The 17,931-nt window shown below is 49.0% G+C and overlaps 2 protein-coding genes across 2 annotated transcripts; one reads left to right on the top strand and one right to left on the bottom strand.

The window, feature by feature from the left end:
- Window positions 1-21: 21 nt before the first annotated feature.
- Window positions 22-9,863, bottom strand: Qpctl (glutaminyl-peptide cyclotransferase like). Its single transcript, XM_020172951.2, has 7 exons — window positions 9,506-9,863; window positions 8,930-9,073; window positions 7,938-8,219; window positions 5,435-5,587; window positions 5,237-5,336; window positions 4,195-4,311; window positions 22-2,813 (listed from the first exon to the last, which is right to left on the bottom strand). Exons 1-7 carry the CDS (start codon window positions 9,713-9,715, stop codon window positions 2,668-2,670), a joined length of 1,152 nt encoding a protein of 383 aa, XP_020028540.1. The 5' UTR covers window positions 9,716-9,863; the 3' UTR covers window positions 22-2,667.
- A 509-nt stretch (window positions 9,864-10,372) lies between these two features.
- On the top strand, window positions 10,373-15,996 carry Snrpd2 (small nuclear ribonucleoprotein D2 polypeptide). Its single transcript, XM_020172952.2, has 3 exons — window positions 10,373-10,480; window positions 12,195-12,374; window positions 15,727-15,996. Coding segments are annotated over exons 1-3 (357 nt in total). The 5' UTR covers window positions 10,373-10,478; the 3' UTR covers window positions 15,902-15,996.
- The last annotated feature ends 1,935 nt before the right edge of the window (window positions 15,997-17,931 follow it).

Raw genomic sequence — 17,931 nt, 5'->3', positions numbered from 1 at the left:
GCACGCACTACTATGACTGGCTGGTTTTGTTTTGTTTTAATGTTGGAATACGTACATTTAGACAGTGAGACAGCTCCGGGATGGGACTAAGTTAAAAACAACTCATTTATGTTTCATATTCATCTTGTACACATTGTCTGAAATTTTTTTCCGTGGTGCTGGGGATTGAACTTGGGGCCTCGCATATGCTAGGTAAGTGCTCTATCACTGAGCTACACCCCCAGCCCCCACAGGTAGTTTTGGTTAAAAAAACCTGTGTTTTAACTGTGACTCATCCCATGAAGTCAGGTGTGGAATTTTCCACCTGTGGTATCATGTCAGTGCTCAAAAAGCTTAGAGTTTTGGAAAAATTTTTTGTAGTACTGGAATTTGAACTTAGGGCCTTGCAGGCACTCTACCACTTGAGCCACTCCCTCAGCCCCAACAAGTGTCCTTATGAATACACTGATGGTCCTTTGGTTGGTTCAGTGAAGCTGTGGGCCCAAGTCTGAAATATGAGTGGAAACTGGGGAAATGTCACCTTCATCTGTAAAATGGGCCGAACAGTCCTTACCCAGGATTCAAGCCAAAAATGTGCCTAAAGCCATTAAAAGGCCACAGGCTACTTTTTTATTAAAATATTCTCCAAGGGTGGGGAGCACAGCTGTGAGTGAGACTGGGCTCTCCAAACATCTGGGTCACAATTTTCTCTCACTACCTCACCTGCAAAATAAGACCTGAAATGATAGCTACCTCAGACTTTGGGGAGTAACCTATGGTACCTGTACACAGGTCCCCAGTAATTGTCAGCAACTGGAAGAAACTGAACTGAGGACCTTCTGATCATCCTCTGTCATGTGACATCATGAGGTTCAGCCCTGGAGTTTCCAGGAGTCTTCTGCAGCCTTGAGTTGGCTCAGAAGGCCAGTGTTCATCAGGATTTAATAATGCTCCATCCTGGGATAAACCCAGGGCCTTGCACCTGCACAGCAGGTGCCCTACCACTGAGCTGCACCTCCAGCCTGATCCCTGTCTTCTAGGGTTTTTTCTGAGTTGTCTGCTAAGTAACTATGCAGGCACCAAGCTGTGTCTTTAAGGACTGTGTGTCCCAAACTCAGCTGGTGAAGATTCCCACAAGTGTTCCTAGGCCCTTCCTGGAATCCTGCTTCAGTTGGTCTGGGGCTGGACTTGGGAGTCTGTTTTGTTTTTAAAAAAACTCCTAAGAGTCAGGCATGGTGGTACACACCTGTAATCCCAGCACTCAAGGATTAAGCAGGAGGCTCATGAGTTGGAGGCCAGCCTGGGCTACATGGTGAGACCCTGTTTCAAAAAATAAGCTCCCCAGCTGAGTCTGATGATTAGGTGGGCGTGGGAACTAACTCTCACCTCACACTGCTGTGTGGACCCACGGCTAAAAGGAAAGGATGGAAGCCAAGTAATCGCAGCTACTTAGAGGTAGAGGCAGGAGGAAGAATTTGAAATTACAAAAAAAAAAAAAATTTTTAAAAAGGGCTGGCAGAGAGGCTCAAGTGGTAGAGCGCCTGCCTAGCAAGTGTGAGGCCTTGAATTCAAACCCCAGTATTGCCAAAAAAAAGTTTGAAGTCAGCACAGGCAAAGGTAGCAGTGAGATTCTGTCTCAAAAATAAGTTCAAACCCCAGTACTGCAAAAACTTAAATGTAAAAAACAAAACCCAGGTCCTGTCATCCTAATTACTTGAGAAACTGAGATCAGGACTGCCGTTCAAGGCCAGCCTGGGCAAATAGTTCCAGACCTCATCTCCAAGATAACCAGAGCTAAATGGACTGGAGCTCCAAGCATAAAGCACTGAGTTCAAACCCCCAGTTTCACACACACAAAAAAAGCTGAGATGTAGCTCACTAGCAGAGCAGTAGCATTTACCAGGCCCCTGGGTTCCACACCCAGCACTGCACCAAAAAGGAAGGGATGGTTTGATGTCACCACTTTGCAATGAACCTAAGTCTGCTGACACTTTTCTACCATAAATAGCCTCAAATAGGCCAAACCCAGTGTTTCCCGAAGTATCTTCTGAGGTCCCCTAGTTCTATGAGGTGCCTCCCAATAAGGGGTTCCGTGGTGAAAGGCATTGAGTACCATTCTCTGCCTTACTCTGGAAACGTCACATTGTGCAATGATATTTAATATTTCACACCGCTACTTTAACCTCTGATTCCCTTAAAACACTGGTGACTTGCCCACAGGATCAGGCCGAACCTGACCTTCCATCTCCTTTGTCCCCAATGCTGAGCCCCTCTGCTGTGGGCCCCACCCGGGAGTCAGGTCTGGATGTGTGTGGAGCTGAGACTGCCATTCTGCAGGAGAACGCACTGCAGGGTGGGGTGATGCTGATCCACGTACCAGACCCTTGCTGGTTGACTAAAAATACAGCATGTGGCCCCTGGAAACGGCTAGACCAGGTGTTTACCTCAGAGCAGGGGCCGAGCTCTATTCTTCAGCTGTCACCCCTCAGTGGTCCCTTCTGTGTCCTTGAGGGCAGTTTGAGATAGTCACCAACCGTGGCATATGAAGGGGCTAAAAGGTATAGGAAAGGATGAGCCAGCGCACCTGAGATAGGGCCTGCTGTGCTTCCTGCACTGGCTCCAGGTGTTCTTGGCATGTCCCCTGCTGTCCCCTTCAGAGTAAGGTCCTCGAGGGCACTGGCCTACAGGCTAGAGCCCTAGGTACTCAGCCAGGAACACAGCAAGGATTCGGCTTAGGTTGTGCACAGTGGGAGGGTGGAGATTGGCCTCTGTATCCCAAGGCGTGTGCCAGACAGTAGGGAATGGCGTGGCGATGAGGTGGAGCACAGGGACCCCTGGAGGAGATGAGGGAAGAGGACACTCTGTCATGCCTGACATGGCCTACTGCTCACCTAGAGCAGGGGCACCCTTATCTCACCTCACCCCACAGAAGATACTCTGTTCTGGTATGTTCGGAGCTCTAAACAATGATTCTAAGGGTATATGTTATTTTTTAAAAAATATAGTCTGGGAGTTTGGCTCAAGTGGTGCCCTACCACTTGAGGGCACCTGCCTAGCAAACTCAAGGCCCTGAGTTCAAAACCCAGTACCACCAAAAAAAAAAAAAAAAGTTCCTTTTATATAACAAATTAACCTCAAAACTCAGCAGAGCCGGCACTAGTGCCTCACGCCTGCAATCCTAGCTTCTCAGGAGGCAGAGATCAGAAGGATCAGTTTGAAGCCAGCTCAGGCAAATAGTTTACAAGACCCTATCTCAAGGTGTAGGCCCCAGTACCGCAAAAGAAAACAGAAAAAACCCTCAACGGATTGTTGAGAGACTGGCAAATAGAAAAAGAACCTTAGACAGGCAAGGATGTCAGGCAACAGGTTTGCGAGACCCCCATCTCAACCAATAAGTAAGTGTGATGACATATGCCTGTCATCCCAAGCTATTGGGGGCCTGAGATTGGGAGGATTAAGGTTCCAGGACAACCCAGGGGAAAAAAGTTTGCAAGACCCCATCTCAACAGAAAAAAGCTGGATGTGGTAGCATGTGTAAAATAGGAGGATGGAGATCCAGACTGGCCTGGGCAAAAAGCAAGACCCCATCTCTAAAATAATCAGAGCAAAAATAACTGGAGGTGTGGCTCAAGGGGTAGAGCAGCTGCCTCACAATTGTGAATCCCTGATTTCAAATCCCAGTACTAGCAAAAAACGAGGTCCTTAAGCCTCCTTACCAGGTGTCCATTAACTGTACACTTTCTTTTAATAGCACTCATGTTTTACATTGTATTCGTTATGTTCCAGGCCTAGTCTAAGATCACACACACACAATCATTTTATCCTTACAGTAAACTTTAATTTCTTCAGTACCAGGGATTGAACCCTTGCTATATAGCCCACACTAGCCTCAAACTCACTATATAGACCAGTCTGGCCTCAAACTCAAAACCTTCCTGCCTCAGTCTCCCAAGTGCTGGGATTACAGCCATGTACCACCAGGCCTGGCTTAATAGCTAACATGTCTTGAATGCTTGCTATATTCTGGGCAAAAAATCTTTACACATATCGTACAGTCAGTCAGTGCACTTAATACTCTGAGATACCTCCATTTTACAGATGTGGAAATCAAAGCACAGCCACTAGTCCCAGTCCTGGGATGGGGCCTGGGCCAGGTCCTGGTTGTGGGGTGTTCCTTGGACCCTTATCCCACCCCTCCCTGCATTCTGCAAGTACCTCTGCGGAGGAAGGGGATGTGGTCGTCTTCCACAGAGCCAGGGGGCTCCCCAGGCTGGAAGTATGTCACCTCCTGTGGGTGGGACTGCAGGAGGTTCAGCCGATGCAGGCGCTTCTCTGCAGACAGCAGGGTTAGAGAGCAAGGGTTAATCCTCAGCAGTCTGTCGCAAATCCAATCCCAGAGGAGCAAGGGTTCCAAAGACAGAGTGTTCCTTGCCCAGCACAAATGAACGTGTTTCTCCTTATTGTGGGATTACTGTGTTCCTGGTTTCCTTCAATCCCAGGAGATAGACACCTCTGCATTTTAGTTTTGGATTTTGGAGACAGGGTCTCACTATGTAGCCCAAGCTGGCCGTGAACTGAAAATCCTCCTGACACTGCTTCCCAAGTGCTAGAACTATAGGCATGTGCCATCAAGCTCAGCGTTGGTGTTTTGTTTGCTGTTGGTTTTTGAGACAGGGTCTCTCTATGTAGACCCAGACTTGCAATCCTCCTGCCTTGGCCTCCCAGGTGCTGGAATTACAGGGTTTTGACACTATGCCTGGCTCATAGATGACCTTAATAGCATTATCGTCATGCCCATTTTACAAATAGGACATTGAGACTCAGAAAAACCAAGCCTCTTTTCTTTTTTTCTTTGCAGTACTGGGTTTTGAACTCAAAGTCTACACCTTGAACCACTCCACCAGCCCTTTTCTGTGATGGGTTTTTTTCAAGATAGGGTCCTGCCTGGGCTGGCTTTGAACCTCAGTCCTCCTGATCTCTGCCTCCTGAGTAGCAAGGATTACAGGCATGAGCCACCAGCACCTAGTGAATCGAAGCCTCTTGCTTAAGGCAGACCCAGGATTTGAAACTAGCACTGTCTCATGCTCGAGACCCTATTTTATAATCACCACATCTGACCTCTGCGGGATGTTTGTGTGTCTTCCCTGCTTCCTTAGAGACCAGGGAGATGAGGAATGAGCCCTCAGAGGACAGAAGCTTGTCCCACTGCCCTCCCTCCTGCATCCCAGGCTGGTACCCACCTCCACCACCTTCTTACCAATGTTCCTCAGCCGATGGAACCAGCGGATTGTTCTGGGGAAGTGACTGTAGAAGGTGGGACTGGGAGCTCCAAGAAGATCAAGAAGCACAAAGAGCTCCTAGGGAGAAATGCCAGGAGTGGAGAGGCCACGGGATCCTGCCAACACTGTGCCACCTTCCCCTCCCTCACCAGAACCCAGTGGGACCCCAGTCTTACGATAGCTTGGATCCTAGTGGGACCAGGACTGTGTGGCGTGGATGCCATAAGCTGGGCCAGATGCCGGGACCCATAAAGGGAGTCCTTGGGCCCCCACTCCTTCAGTGCCTCTTCCCCATCCAAGAAGAGCAGCTGCAGGGTCACAGGGGCTGCCTGTGGGAGCAGGGGGCCGGGGCCAGCTCAGTACTAGCCCTCAGCACCAACCCACCCCTGTCCCCCACCCACCTGCACAGCGGGATAGGACAAACTAGGTGTTCTCGCTCATACAATGTGGTGCCTATAGCACAGACAGAGCCAGACTGCCTGGGTTCAAATCCACACCCAGCTGCTTCATAGCCAGACAGGTAGGGGTAAGCCGTGTGTGTGTCTGTGTGTCTGTGTGTGTGTGTCTGTGTGTGTGTGTGTCTGTGTGTGTGTGTCTGTGTGTGTGTGTGTGTCTGTGTGTGTGTGTGTGTGTCTGTGTGTGTGTCTGTGTGTGTCTGTGTGTGTCTGTGTGTGTGTCTGTGTGTCTGTGTCTGTGTGTCTGTGTGTGTGTCTGTGTCTGTGTGTGTGTCTGTGTGTGTCTGTGTGTGTGTGTGTGTGTGTCTGTGTCTGTGGGGGGGGGTACTGAACTCAGAGCCTTGCATTTGCTAAGCAGGCGCTCTACCACTTGAACCACACCCCTAGCCCTTTTTTGCTTTAGTTGTTTTTCAGGTAGGGTATTGTATTTTTGCCCTAGGCAGCCTCATAACCCTGCTCTTCCTACCTATTCCTCCTGACCAGCTGGAACTAAATACTCATGCCACCATGCCTGGCTTATTTGTGGAGAAGGAGGTTTGGGGGGGGGTCTCACTAAATTTTTGTCCAGGCTGGCCTCAAACCTCAACCCTCCTGGTCTCCACATTCTGAGTAGCTTGGGTTGTAAACGTGAACCACTACACCTGTTTTGTTTTGTGTGACAGGGTCTTCCTAGATAGTTCAGGCTGGCATTGAACTCAAGATCCTTCTGCCTCAGCCTCCTGAGAGCTACAGGCATATGCTACCAAGTCTAGTTACTTTTTTGTTTATTCGTTTTGTGATACTGGGGTTTAAACACAGGCCTTCTTGCTTGCAAAGGAGGTGCCCTACCGCTTGAGCCACACGTCCAGTCCATTTTGCTGTAGTTACCTGGGGATAGGATCTCACAAAGTATTTGCCCAGGGTTGTCTCCAACTGCAATCCTCCTGATCTCAGCCTCCCAAGTAACTAGGATTACAGGCATGGGCCACCAAGTTGGTCTAGTTACTAAATTCTTGAAGCATCAAATTCCTCATCTATTAAATGGGGTTAATCATAGCTCCAATCCATAGGGTAGGATTTGAATCCAGGCCTTACCACAGCACCTGGCAAGACAGATTGGCTCTGATTATTAACCCTTCAAGCTCAATTTGGCAAATGAGGCTGACCCACAAATGAATGCCATACAGTGAAATGCAGTTAGGACAGATGCTTCCAAGAGCTAAAGGGTCCTAAGAAAGCACAGAAAAGGGACTGGCAAATGATCTGGCCAAAGAAGGGTGCTGGGCCTGTTTGAAGGGATGTTTGCTTCGAGGATAAGTAGATGGAGTTGGCCCAGCAACAGTGTAGCAGAGGGAAGAGTGTCCCCAGTCAAGGGGACAACATCAACCAAAGCTGGGGCCAGGGAACAAGCCAAAGACATCTGAGAGACTACAAAGGTTACTAAGGCCCCAAAAGTTTGAGTTACTGGGGAGCCATGGAAGGTGTTTGAGAAGGGGAGAAGCATGGTGAGATTTGTGTTTCCATTCATTGATTTACCCCAGAAACTTTTACTGATATCCCTACACAATATTCTCACCCAAGGATGTAGCAAGAAACAAAAGACAAATTCCTGTCTTCGAGGAATTTAGTTTAGTTAGGAAGATAGTCAAACAAGTCAACAGAAAGCAGCATAAAACAAGGACAGTGACGGGAGCTAGTTTAGGGTGGCTGGGAAGCCTTTTTGAAAGGATGACATTGGAGTGACAGCTGCATGAAAGGCAAGAGTCAGCAAGGAAGGGGAAAAAGCTTATCTGAGAAAAGCAACTTTCTAGGCTGGCGTGGTGGTGTGTGCCTGTAATCCCAGCTATTCAGGAGGTAGGAAGATTGAGGTCTAAGACTGACTGGGGAAAGAGCACGAGACCCTATCTGAGAAACAAACTAAAAGCCAAAGGGCTGGTGATTCAAAGTGATTCAAGTGGTAAAGTGTAAGTGAGAGGTCTTGAGTTCAATTCTCAGTATCACAAAAAAAACAAAAAATTCTAGGCAAAGCAAACAGCAAGTGCAAATGTCCTGAGGTGGGTGTGAACCCTGTGGATTTAAGGGACACAGGAGGAGGTGGGTGTGGGAGTGGGGAGCGGGTGAGGAGAAGAGACTTAGATGAGTTCCAAGACACACCTCATGTAGAAAGATCCCTGTGGCTCAGTGTGAAATGTAAGTTGGAAGACAAAGATGGCAAAGGCAAGGGAGGGTGGGGGCTTGTCCTCACCTGCTGCTTCGCCCTGCTCAGCATCAGATCAAGGGCCTGAGCCAGCTCCAGTAGCAAGGCACAGGGCACAGCTGAATCCGTGGCCCCCACAAAGGGGGCTGACCCAGGAGGGAAGAGCTTCGAGTCATAATGGCAGGCGAGTGTAAGGTGATGGGCAGCCCCGGGATCAAGAGTGGCCACCACATTTCCAAAGTCCAGTGGCCCCAGGGGCGTCGAGGCTGTGAAGGGATCTAGTTCCACGTGCCAGCCTGCTGTCAGGGCTCGTAGTGTGGCCTCCAGGAACTAGTGGCAAGAGAGAGGTGGGAGGGTGGACAGGGACTGGGGAGGAGGTGGGGAGAAGGGCCGTATGACCTGAGCCATACAGAACAGTCAGATTGACTCGAAAACCCCACATTGGTTTTAAGTCATTCCCTCGACATAATTTCTGCTGTGTACCTACTACTGGATGCCAGATGTTGGGGTTACCCTTCCTCTTGATGTCAACAAGACTAATCATGACTTAATCTTAAATAGCTCTCACTATGTGCCAAGATCTATTCTAGAACCTTCAAGGGTAAGGAATGCCAATGAATGACCCCATTTTGCAGGGGAATAGTCTGAGGCAAGGTGGAACTGGAACACACGATCTACTAAACAGCAATATAAAAATGTTACACCTCCAGCTTGGGTCTAAACCCCAGGTCTACCATTTATTAGCTATAGGATTCAGACAAAGTATATAACCTGCCTGGGCCTCAGTTTCCCCATCTGCATAACAAAGATCGTAGTGGTTCTCACCTCTAGGGGCTGTTTGTTGCTTGTATCTAGCACATAGTAAGATTGATTTTTTTTTTTTTTTTTTTGGGCGGGGAGGCTGGCGCAATACAGCCTGTGACTTTGAAGTCTGATTAAACCCAATGGGGCCCCAGTTCTGCCTCTTGACACAGGGTGTCTCTTTCCCATTTCCTGGCAGGCTGACAGGGTCAAGGGTTGGGGGTAGGGGATCCCTTTACCTTTCTGACTTGAAGATTGCCAGGGCTACCGGGCGTTCGCACAATCAGCAGGGGACGCAGAAAATTTCCCCAAAGACGCTGCGGGTCCAGCTGCCCCACCACCCTCCGCAGCCTGGCTTCAGGAAGGCTTCCAACCACTGGGATCTTGGGAGGGAGATGAGATGGGAAAAGAAGAATGAGAGCAACCCTGCCCCGCTCAGTTCCCACCCTAGCCGGGGCATTGTGGCCCCCAAGGTGCCCCGGTTCCGCTTGGCAATGCGCGGCCTCCAGCATTGGAGACTTTTAGGATAAATCCCAGTCTCAGGAAAAGTCCCTCCAAACCCATCCAGTCCAGCCTACCGCAGTCCCTGATGGGGAGCCCGATGAGAGGAAGGGGCCGTAGAGCCCAAATCTCCCGATCTTTTTACTCTTATGCGGAAGCTAGTATTAATAAAGACAAGACCGAAGCCTTATGCCATGGTTAAGGGGCATTCGCCAAGTGACGGAGAAAGGAGGTGGCACCTGCGACTTGGGCCACGTCAACCCGAGACTCTAGGGGAGGGGCAGTGGGGAATGAGGGTCCCCGCCCGGCCTTACCCGTGCCTCCCGGCCCCGCGACAGCTCCTCATTTCCTCGATGCCAGCCTAGACAGATGAGGTACAGCGCGGAGCCCACGGCCAGCGCCAGCAGCAGCAGGGGCACCAGCTGCGCGCGCGGCAGCAGGCGGCGCTTAGGTGGAGAAGGTGGCTCTAAAAGGCCATGTTCCCCGAGCCGGAGCCGGGGCCGCCCGCGGCCCCCGGAACGCATGGCAGCGTTGCCCCGAAACCGCTGGGGGACCGCGGAGAGAGTTTAGGCCCAGCCAAGTTCCACCCCCAGCGAGCACTGAAACCAATGGGAACTCGCATCCTGAGAACACGCCTCCCTGCTTCCCTGGGGTTTTGGGGTTGGTTCCCCTGAGAGTTGCACAAACCCAAATGGGAGCGCGAAAAGAATAGGGTCCGCCTCCGCCGAAGAGAGAAAGCCAATGAGCAGCAGCTGAACGTGGAAAACATTGGATCTCCCGCGCTCAGATCCACGCCCTTCCTGGATAGAAGCGCGGGATTGGTAGGAAAGATTAATAGACATGTCCAGAAACCACTCATGAAGGAGAAGGGGCGGGCCCATCGCTGAAGCGAAGAGCGGATTGGCTTTGCCGAGGCCGCGCCCCCCTGAAGGCAGGGCTGGCGGGTATTTGGAAATGGTGTGTCGTTCCCTTCTTTTAACTTATATTGTTCTACAACCAAATAATTTGAGTAGGACTCCCCTTTTTTCCTCTTCATTGTCGTGAATATCTGCCCGGTATGGTGCTGAGCAGCCTCGAACCACACCACTCGAGGCTTTTAGCTCATCATTGCACAGCAGGCGGGGATCGTTATGGCAACAGGCCACGCCCCCACTCGACGGTCGGGTTTGTGCAGGCGCCATCGGAAGTGAGTTGCAGGAAGCGGAAGTCCCGCCCTCTCTCTCTCGCTCCTCAGAGGTAGAAGCAACGCGGAGGAGACGGGAGTGACCTGCTATCGCAGCTGCCACCATGTGAGGCCGGGCTGGGCTTTTTCAGCGGGAGTGAGGTTGAGGGTGGAAATTTGGCCAGTTAACGGTGTAAGGGGGTGAGAGGAGGCAGAGATCTGAGGGGGAAAGTGGCGTTCTTTTCTCCTGATGAGTTTGAGAACGGGCATGGGGCCTTTCACCATGAGAGGGGACAGGGGACAGCTTTATCACATACGGCTTGGTGCTCTCCCGTACACTTAGTCTTGTTGATATTGAAATGAATTTTCAACATTCATTTTGAATGGTGGATAAAGATTCCGGGAGCGGGAAGTGCGGGCTATTAGCAATAAGGATTTAATGTAACGAACTTACCAGGATAATACCAGTTGCAGACGGGTGACTTTGAGACCTAATTCCCGACTTGAACGGTAATGACTGCAATGATTTTGCGTGTTTATAAATTCACCAAATAATTACATTGAATACTCATATTCATATGTGCTTTTGGGCACGTGGGATACATCAGTAATCTGTGTCCCCAAGAAAAAAAAATTCCTGCTAGGTCTTAAGAGGGGAAGAGAGGTAGGTAGGCCATGGACACAGTAATAAACGAGTATATGGTGTGTTGGGTGATCTGGGTTAGGAATGAAGAGTTGAATAGGTTTTAAAAAATTGGAAATGACAGTATCTTCGTAACTAGCACAGGACACTTGAGAAGACAGCGTTTGAGCAAGGACCTGAAGAAAGGGAGAGAGAGAACCACACAGATACCTAGGAGTGCCAGGTGGAGGGAGCAGCAAACTAGTGGCCTTAAGATGAAAGTTTGTTTTCTATAGTCAAAGACCACCCAGGAGGTCACTGTGGCCTTGGAAAAGTAACAGAGAGGACAGATGCAGGGCATAGCAAAAATTTTGAGTTATCGTTTTAAACTTAGATGGGAGGTTTTTTTTTTGAAAAGGGTCTCACTATGTAGCCCAGGCTGGCCTGGAACCTGCAGTCCTGTTGCCTCAGCCTCTCAAATTTTGGGATTGCAGGCAAGCCCTCCATGCCTGGCTCTTTGGGAGGATTTTGAAGATTAGCATATGGTTTAGATTTTACCTCTTCCCTACCCCCCCCCCCAAGGTCTCCCACATGCTAGGCAAGCACTTTACCACTGAGCTACATGCCTACTCTCTGGGTTTAGGTTTCAGTGCAAACCCTAGAACTGCTCTGTGGAGAACAGAATGCCAGGGAACATGAGTTGGAGGCAGAAGACCAATAAAACTTCAAGAAGGCTGGACATAGTGACACATACCTGTAATCACAGCAATGAGGAGTGTCACAGGTTAGAGGCCAGTCTATGCTACATGGCAAGATCTGATCTCAAAAAAAGACTCCAGGAGAGAGATGATAGGGGTTTAGGCCATGGAAGAAAGTGTCTGGATTCTGGATATATTTGAGAGGCAGATAGGAGTGGTGATAGGTTTGATGTAGGATGTGAGAGAAAGACAAAAACCCAGTGGACATCAGAGTTTTTCCAAAGAACTGGAAGGATGGAGTTGCCATCGACAGAGCTGGGAAATACTGTGTAGAATGGGTTGGAGTGCTCCGGTGATCTGGAGGTCACCCTGGGGCAGGCAAAGTTGGAAATGTCTACTGGACATCCAAGTGATGCCAAGAGAAGGCTGAGCAGAGGGTGGGTGTTTGGGAGCAAGGCCATGATCACCCACACTCCTAGCCTAAGCCCCTCTCACCTATGGGATCCTACTTGCTTATTCAGGAGCCTCCTCAACAAGCCCAAGAGTGAGATGACCCCAGAGGAGCTGCAGAAGCGAGAGGAAGAGGAATTTAACACAGGTCCACTCTCTGTGCTCACACAGTCGGTCAAGAACAACACCCAGGTACTCATCAACTGCCGCAACAACAAGAAACTCCTGGGCCGAGTGAAGGCCTTTGACAGGTGAGCACCTGGGTCATGGAGGCCATGGCTCCAGGACTGGAGAAGCAGCCCTATCTCCAGTCTGAGGAACCTGAAGGAAAGGGGTTTTTGGAAGCCTGGGGGAGGGGAGAATCTTAAAATCAGAGTTGGGGCTCTCTCCTTGCCTGCCAGCTGTGCTGTGCACTGCTCAGAGGCATGATGCACCTGGGAGCCAGCCTGCCTGGGTTCATGTCCCAATCTGACTTTTTCTTGTCTGTACAGTGGTGGTAATATGGTGGTCACAGAGATTCTGTGACTTAATATGTGTAACGTGCCTAGCCCGGCATCTGGCACACAGACCATTGTTACTGTGGTGCTGTGGCCTCACTTGCTAGCCAGGTGCTCTGCCACTGATCCACACCTCCAGTCCTTGTGTTTGTCTTTTGTTTTTAAGACAGGCCCTTGCCTTAACCTCCTGAGTGCTGCCATTATAGGCATGTACCACCTCACCTGGCTAACACAGAACACTGCCAGTCCGTTTTCATAGTTACTACATAACCAAAGTGTATTAATGGTTTTTTCCCTATTAGGACTGGGGTTTGAACTCAGGACTTCATGCTTACAAAGCAAAATTTAAGCAGATTTAAGCTCTGCTGCTTAAATCAAACCTCTAGTCTGTTTTGCTGTGGTTATTTGGGAGATGGGGGTCTTTGAATTAATTGCCTTGACTGTCCTCTATTCTCAATCCTCCTGATCTCGGGCTCCCAGCTAGCTAGGACTACAGGTGTGAGCCACCAGTGCCCAGCTTTAGTATTTATGTAATAAATACTCTATTTTTGAACACTTGGGCCTTTAGTTTTTTTCTTTTTAATTTTAAATTTTATATCTTTGAATTATACATTAATAATATGAGGGGGTTTGTTGTGGTTATTCCATATGTACATACAGTGTATCTTGAACAAGTTCACAGGTACTGTTTTAGACACAGCAGTGACTAAAACAAACTGGGTCCCTGTGTTCAGGGAGCTTGTGCCGTGAGTAGGGAAGCTGACAGCAAGCATGTGAACTCCATTAAGTGATGTAGGTTCTGAGAAGAAAAAAATCAGACTAGTTAGGCTTATTGTGGTGGTTCACACCTGTAATCCCAGCACTCAGAAAGAAGAGACCGGGGAGTGCGGAAGAGCGTGTTGTATCAGGTGGGTTATGAGAGGCCCTATATGAAGAAGCAACATGAGGAGTACTGAGTAAAATGAAGGACCAAGCCGTCGTCTTTGTGTTCTAGCCAGAGAGACCAACAGTGATTTTTTTTTTTCCTTTCTGGGCCTCAGTTTCCTCATCTGAAAAATGGACATCATAATAATACTACCTTACTGAAAATTGGCTAGGAAAAGCACTTGCCTCAGACTTTAATGCCTGATAAATGTTTAATAAGCCTGTAACTTACAACCTTTAATTAGTTAGCACTTGGGATGTGCTTTCCTCATACCAGTGTTCAGTCAGGTAGGTCCAGTCCAAGAACAGCAGAAGTGCTGAGCACGAGTGATAGACCTGGACTCAAATCCAGGCCACTTCACTTCACTTCACTTCACTTCACTGTGCCTCAGATGCCTGCCCCTAGAAGCTAGAGGTTACAGTGTTTACATAATGGTGATTATGTTACTGTTGGGCTTCTGTTTGATTTTTGATTTTGAGTTATTTTGGGGGGGCAGCATCTCAACTATAACCCAGGCTGGCCTGTAACTTCCAGTCCTCCTGCCTCAGCCTCCAAGGGCTGGTATTATAGGTGTGTTATTGTTTTAAAGTTGAGCCTTTTCCTTTTTCCCTAGCTTCTGCCTCCCATCAGCTTCCCATCCCTCCATGCTACATTTGACTCACACAGGCATTCAAGGGATTCTTTGTGGTGTTGAGCTTACAAATGTGCAATGACACCCTAATATCATAAACTTTTAAAAATAGAACCTTCCGTTTGTTCTTCTGTATCTTGTTTATCACATGTATCAGTGTCTGAGAACATCACTGCAGGTGGGCTAACACATTTTTTTGGGGGGAAGAAGAATCAGTTACTGCAGATGGAACCTAGCACCTCAGGTATACTAGGCTCTACCACATGAGTCACTACCCCCAGCCTCCCCTGAATATTTATTTACCTAATTGCTTATGTTACTTCTTTGAGGGGCAATGTACACAGGTTTAAAACATAAGAAAAGGCACCAGTGAAAAGCAAGTCTCAACTAGGCAGCAGTAGCTCACGCTGGTAATCCTAGCTACTTGGGAGACTGAGATCAGGAGGATCAAGGTTTGAGGCCAGCCCAGGCAAATAGCTTATAACCAGAGCAAAATGGACTGGAGGCGTGGCTCAAGTGCTTGCCTTGCAAGTGTGAAGCCTTGAAAGTCACTGTTAATGAAGCACCACACAAATTCAGACTGTGGCTATTTTATACTGTTTGTTTGCTTTTTGTGGTGCTGGGGATGGAACCCAGGGCTTTGCACATGCTAGCCAAGCACTCTGTCATGGAGCTACACCCCCACCAGGATCTTGGCATAACTTGGGAATGTCTCCATATTGGTGTGGTAGTTTATTTAACTTTTTTCCTGAATTGGTAATATGTTCACATGACTCCCAAAACGGAAATAATAATCTAACACAAAGATTTTCAGGCCCATCCCCAATTTGCCTGGGCCATCACGGTCTTAAGAATCTTCTAGGGATGCCCATTGTATAAGTGAGCAGGTGGTACATGAGCTCTTCTCCCCTTCCCTATTCTTGGTGGGGGACCCATATACAATCCTGGACCATGTGCATGCTGGGCAAGTGCTGTCACAGAGCCTCACCCCAACTGGCTTCACAGCAACAGCATCTGACAGCATACAGACCCTTTACTTGTTTTTTGTTCTCCCCTGACTACAATGCCTTCCCCTAACAGCAGGGGTGTCTGTTGTGTTTAAAGCAATGTGTGTAGTTTGTATTCCATGAACATTTTTTTATCATGCACATGTCAGGTACATAATCTCAGGCCTCAGCATCCCAGAGTCTCTGGTGCATCTCTGCTGCTGCCTCCAAGAGTGCTTAGAGTTAATGACACAAATGGGACCCTGCTGTTTGCCTTTACTCTGTCTTAGGCTCTGTTCTACATGCTTTACAGAAATGCTGTGTCCCTTGAATTAATCTTGCAGCAGCCCTCTAAGAAAGGTACCCTGATTGTTTCCATTTTAGAGGAGGAAACTGAGGCATGGGGGTGGGGCTGTCCTTTGTACAAGCATTAGCCTAAGAATATGCATAGATAGCACTGGGCGCCCCTTCTCCACAGTGTGCTCCCTGCTCTGCAGGGCAGAGAAGGGGTGCTCAGAAGGCTTGTCCCTAACTTGTGCTCCCTTCCACCTGCTCCCCCACCAGGCATTGCAACATGGTGCTAGAGAATGTGAAGGAGATGTGGACAGAGGTCCCCAAAAGCGGCAAGGGGAAGAAGAAGTCCAAGCCAGTCAACAAGGACCGTTACATCTCTAAGATGTTCCTACGCGGGGACTCGGTCATTGTGGTCCTGAGGAACCCGCTCATCGCCGGCAAGTAGGCGCTCCTTCCGGCTGTCAGAGCTTTCTTCCCCCATGACAAGATCTGCCCTTTGTAATGGGAATAATAAACTCCTGTGTTTTTAAAAAAAAAAAAAAACTGTAGTGGCATTTGTCTGTTCCTGGGGCCTTGGGAATGGAGCAGACGAGGTGGGGGGATAATTGGTGTGGGGCTGAGAGCTGTGACCAGGGCCTCTGGCAGGTGAAGAGACACATCACGCCACCCAGGCGTCACTTCTCCAGCCATGGAGCGGACAGGTAGATAGGAATAACCTTAACTAGTTGGCCTTGCTCAAAATTCCCGTCAAGGGTTGGGGGAGTGGCTCAAGTGATAGAGCACCTGCTTTGTGATTGTGAAGCCCTGAGTTCAAACTCCAGTCCCACCAAAAAAAAAAAAGTTTTTCTTGCAGTCTTTTTTCCATTTGGTCCATCAGAAGACATCCCAGCGTGCCTCTGTTCCTAGCCCTGTGTTGCAGTGCTGGGGACATACCCATGCCCAAGAGTCCCCAACCCACCCTCACAGACCAGACAGGGGGTAGAGACACCCTTACAGCAGTCATTGCCCAGATAGTGACTGTGGCCACACTGTTAGGGTGCCTCCACACCAGTCAGATGCCCTCCTACAAGTCTGAGGTTCACACTGTGATGTATACCTACATTTTCCAGAAAGGCAGAGAGAGGTGATACCCCTTCCTGGAGGCATCAGCCAGGAAGTGAAGCTGTGATTCAAACCCACCTTGTTCTTGACCTGTGGCTTTAACCTTGGGCTCTGCTCCCCCTTATATTGTACCCTAATTCCCCCGAGAAGAATTTTCTGACAGACTTTGAAGATAGGGGGAGGAAAAGGAGACAGAACCTGTTTAGAGGGATTAAGGAAGATAACTTGTCTTGCTCTACTGTGTACATGGAGTATGTTTTCCAGCCATGTTTCTGTTCTGCCTCTGCCTGTGTCCCTCTGTCCCTGTTCTCCAGAGAGGACCAAATGCCACAAGGGTGAAGGACTTCACAGACCTGAGGTCAGGATTAAATGAGAAGTTCAGCTGTACTCTGTGTATGTGTGTTAATGGAGATTGAACCCAGGGCCTCAAGCACGCTAGGCAAGCCCTCTACCACTTCAAGAAAGCCCCCCAACCCTTTTGTTTGTATTTTGGTTCCCCCACTCCCCCCGGTAGAATTGGGGTTTGAATTTAGGGCTTCATAATTGCAAGGCAGGCATTCTTCCGCTTGTGTGGAAGACCTCCAGTCCTGTATTTTATTTTATTTATTTTTGCAGTACTGGGGTTTGAACTCAGAGCCTACACCTTGAGCCACTCCACCAACCCTTTTTTGTGATGGGTTTTTTCAAGATAGGATCTTGTGAACTATTTGCCCAGATTGGCTTTGAACCTCGATCCTCCTGATTTCTGCATTCTGAGTAACTAGGATACAGGCATGAGCCACCAGCACCTGGCTGTATTTTATTTTTTGAGACCGGATCTTGCTATATAACCCAGACTGGCCTTGAACTCCAAATACTCCTGCCTCCACTTCCCATAGCGGCAATTATAGGTGTGCACTACCATGCCCGGGCTCAGCTGCACTTTTGAGCTGTACAAGGCACAGCCTGAGTTAGCCTGTAAGGCCCCTGTGGCACAGCTGGTGACCTGGAGCAGAGAGGCCTAGCATGCAAGGTCAGTAAAGATGTGCATTATGGTGTTCCTTGCAACCCTCCTTGGGTGAATACTAGCACTGTATCATTTTACAGGTAACAGTTGAGGCCAAGTGACTTGCTCGGGGTCACTCAGCTAGAAAACAGTGAAGCTGCATCCAGCCCAGGCACCTAGGCCCAGGATCAGTCTGCACTGTCATCAAGCAGGTGGAGCTACAGCACCCAAATCCACACAGTGAGGGCAGTGGTGCTCCTCTGGTTGTCATCTCATGACTCCAAGAAATGAGAATTGCTTTGCCTGCCTTGCAGATGGGCACCAGAAACCAGTCCTGCTTGGCATCAGACTGACTTCATCTCAACCCATCCTGCTGGCCAGATGCTTTT

This window comes from Castor canadensis, chromosome 16 (assembly GCF_047511655.1).
Source record: "Castor canadensis chromosome 16, mCasCan1.hap1v2, whole genome shotgun sequence".
In the NCBI taxonomy this organism is placed as follows: domain Eukaryota; kingdom Metazoa; phylum Chordata; class Mammalia; order Rodentia; family Castoridae; genus Castor; species Castor canadensis.
Note: the sequence above shows the minus strand (reverse complement) of the source record. Positions and strands in the feature narration are given on the sequence as shown.

Bases quoted from the DNA above. Each gene is read 5' to 3' on its own strand.
- Qpctl (XM_020172951.2), bottom strand. From the start codon at position 9,715: ATGCGTTCCGGGGGCCGCGGGCGGCCCCGGCTCCGGCTCGGGGAACAT. The intron at 9,074-9,505 runs GTAAGGCCGGGC...CTCCCTCCCAAG, and splicing joins CGCGGGGCCGGGAGGCACGG to ATCCCAGTGGTTGGAAGCCT. The intron at 5,588-7,937 runs GTGAGGACAAGC...CTGCTCCCACAG, and splicing joins TGAGCAGGGCGAAGCAGCAG to GCAGCCCCTGTGACCCTGCA.
- Snrpd2 (XM_020172952.2), top strand. The intron at 12,375-15,726 runs GTGAGCACCTGG...CTCCCCCACCAG, and splicing joins CGAGTGAAGGCCTTTGACAG to GCATTGCAACATGGTGCTAG.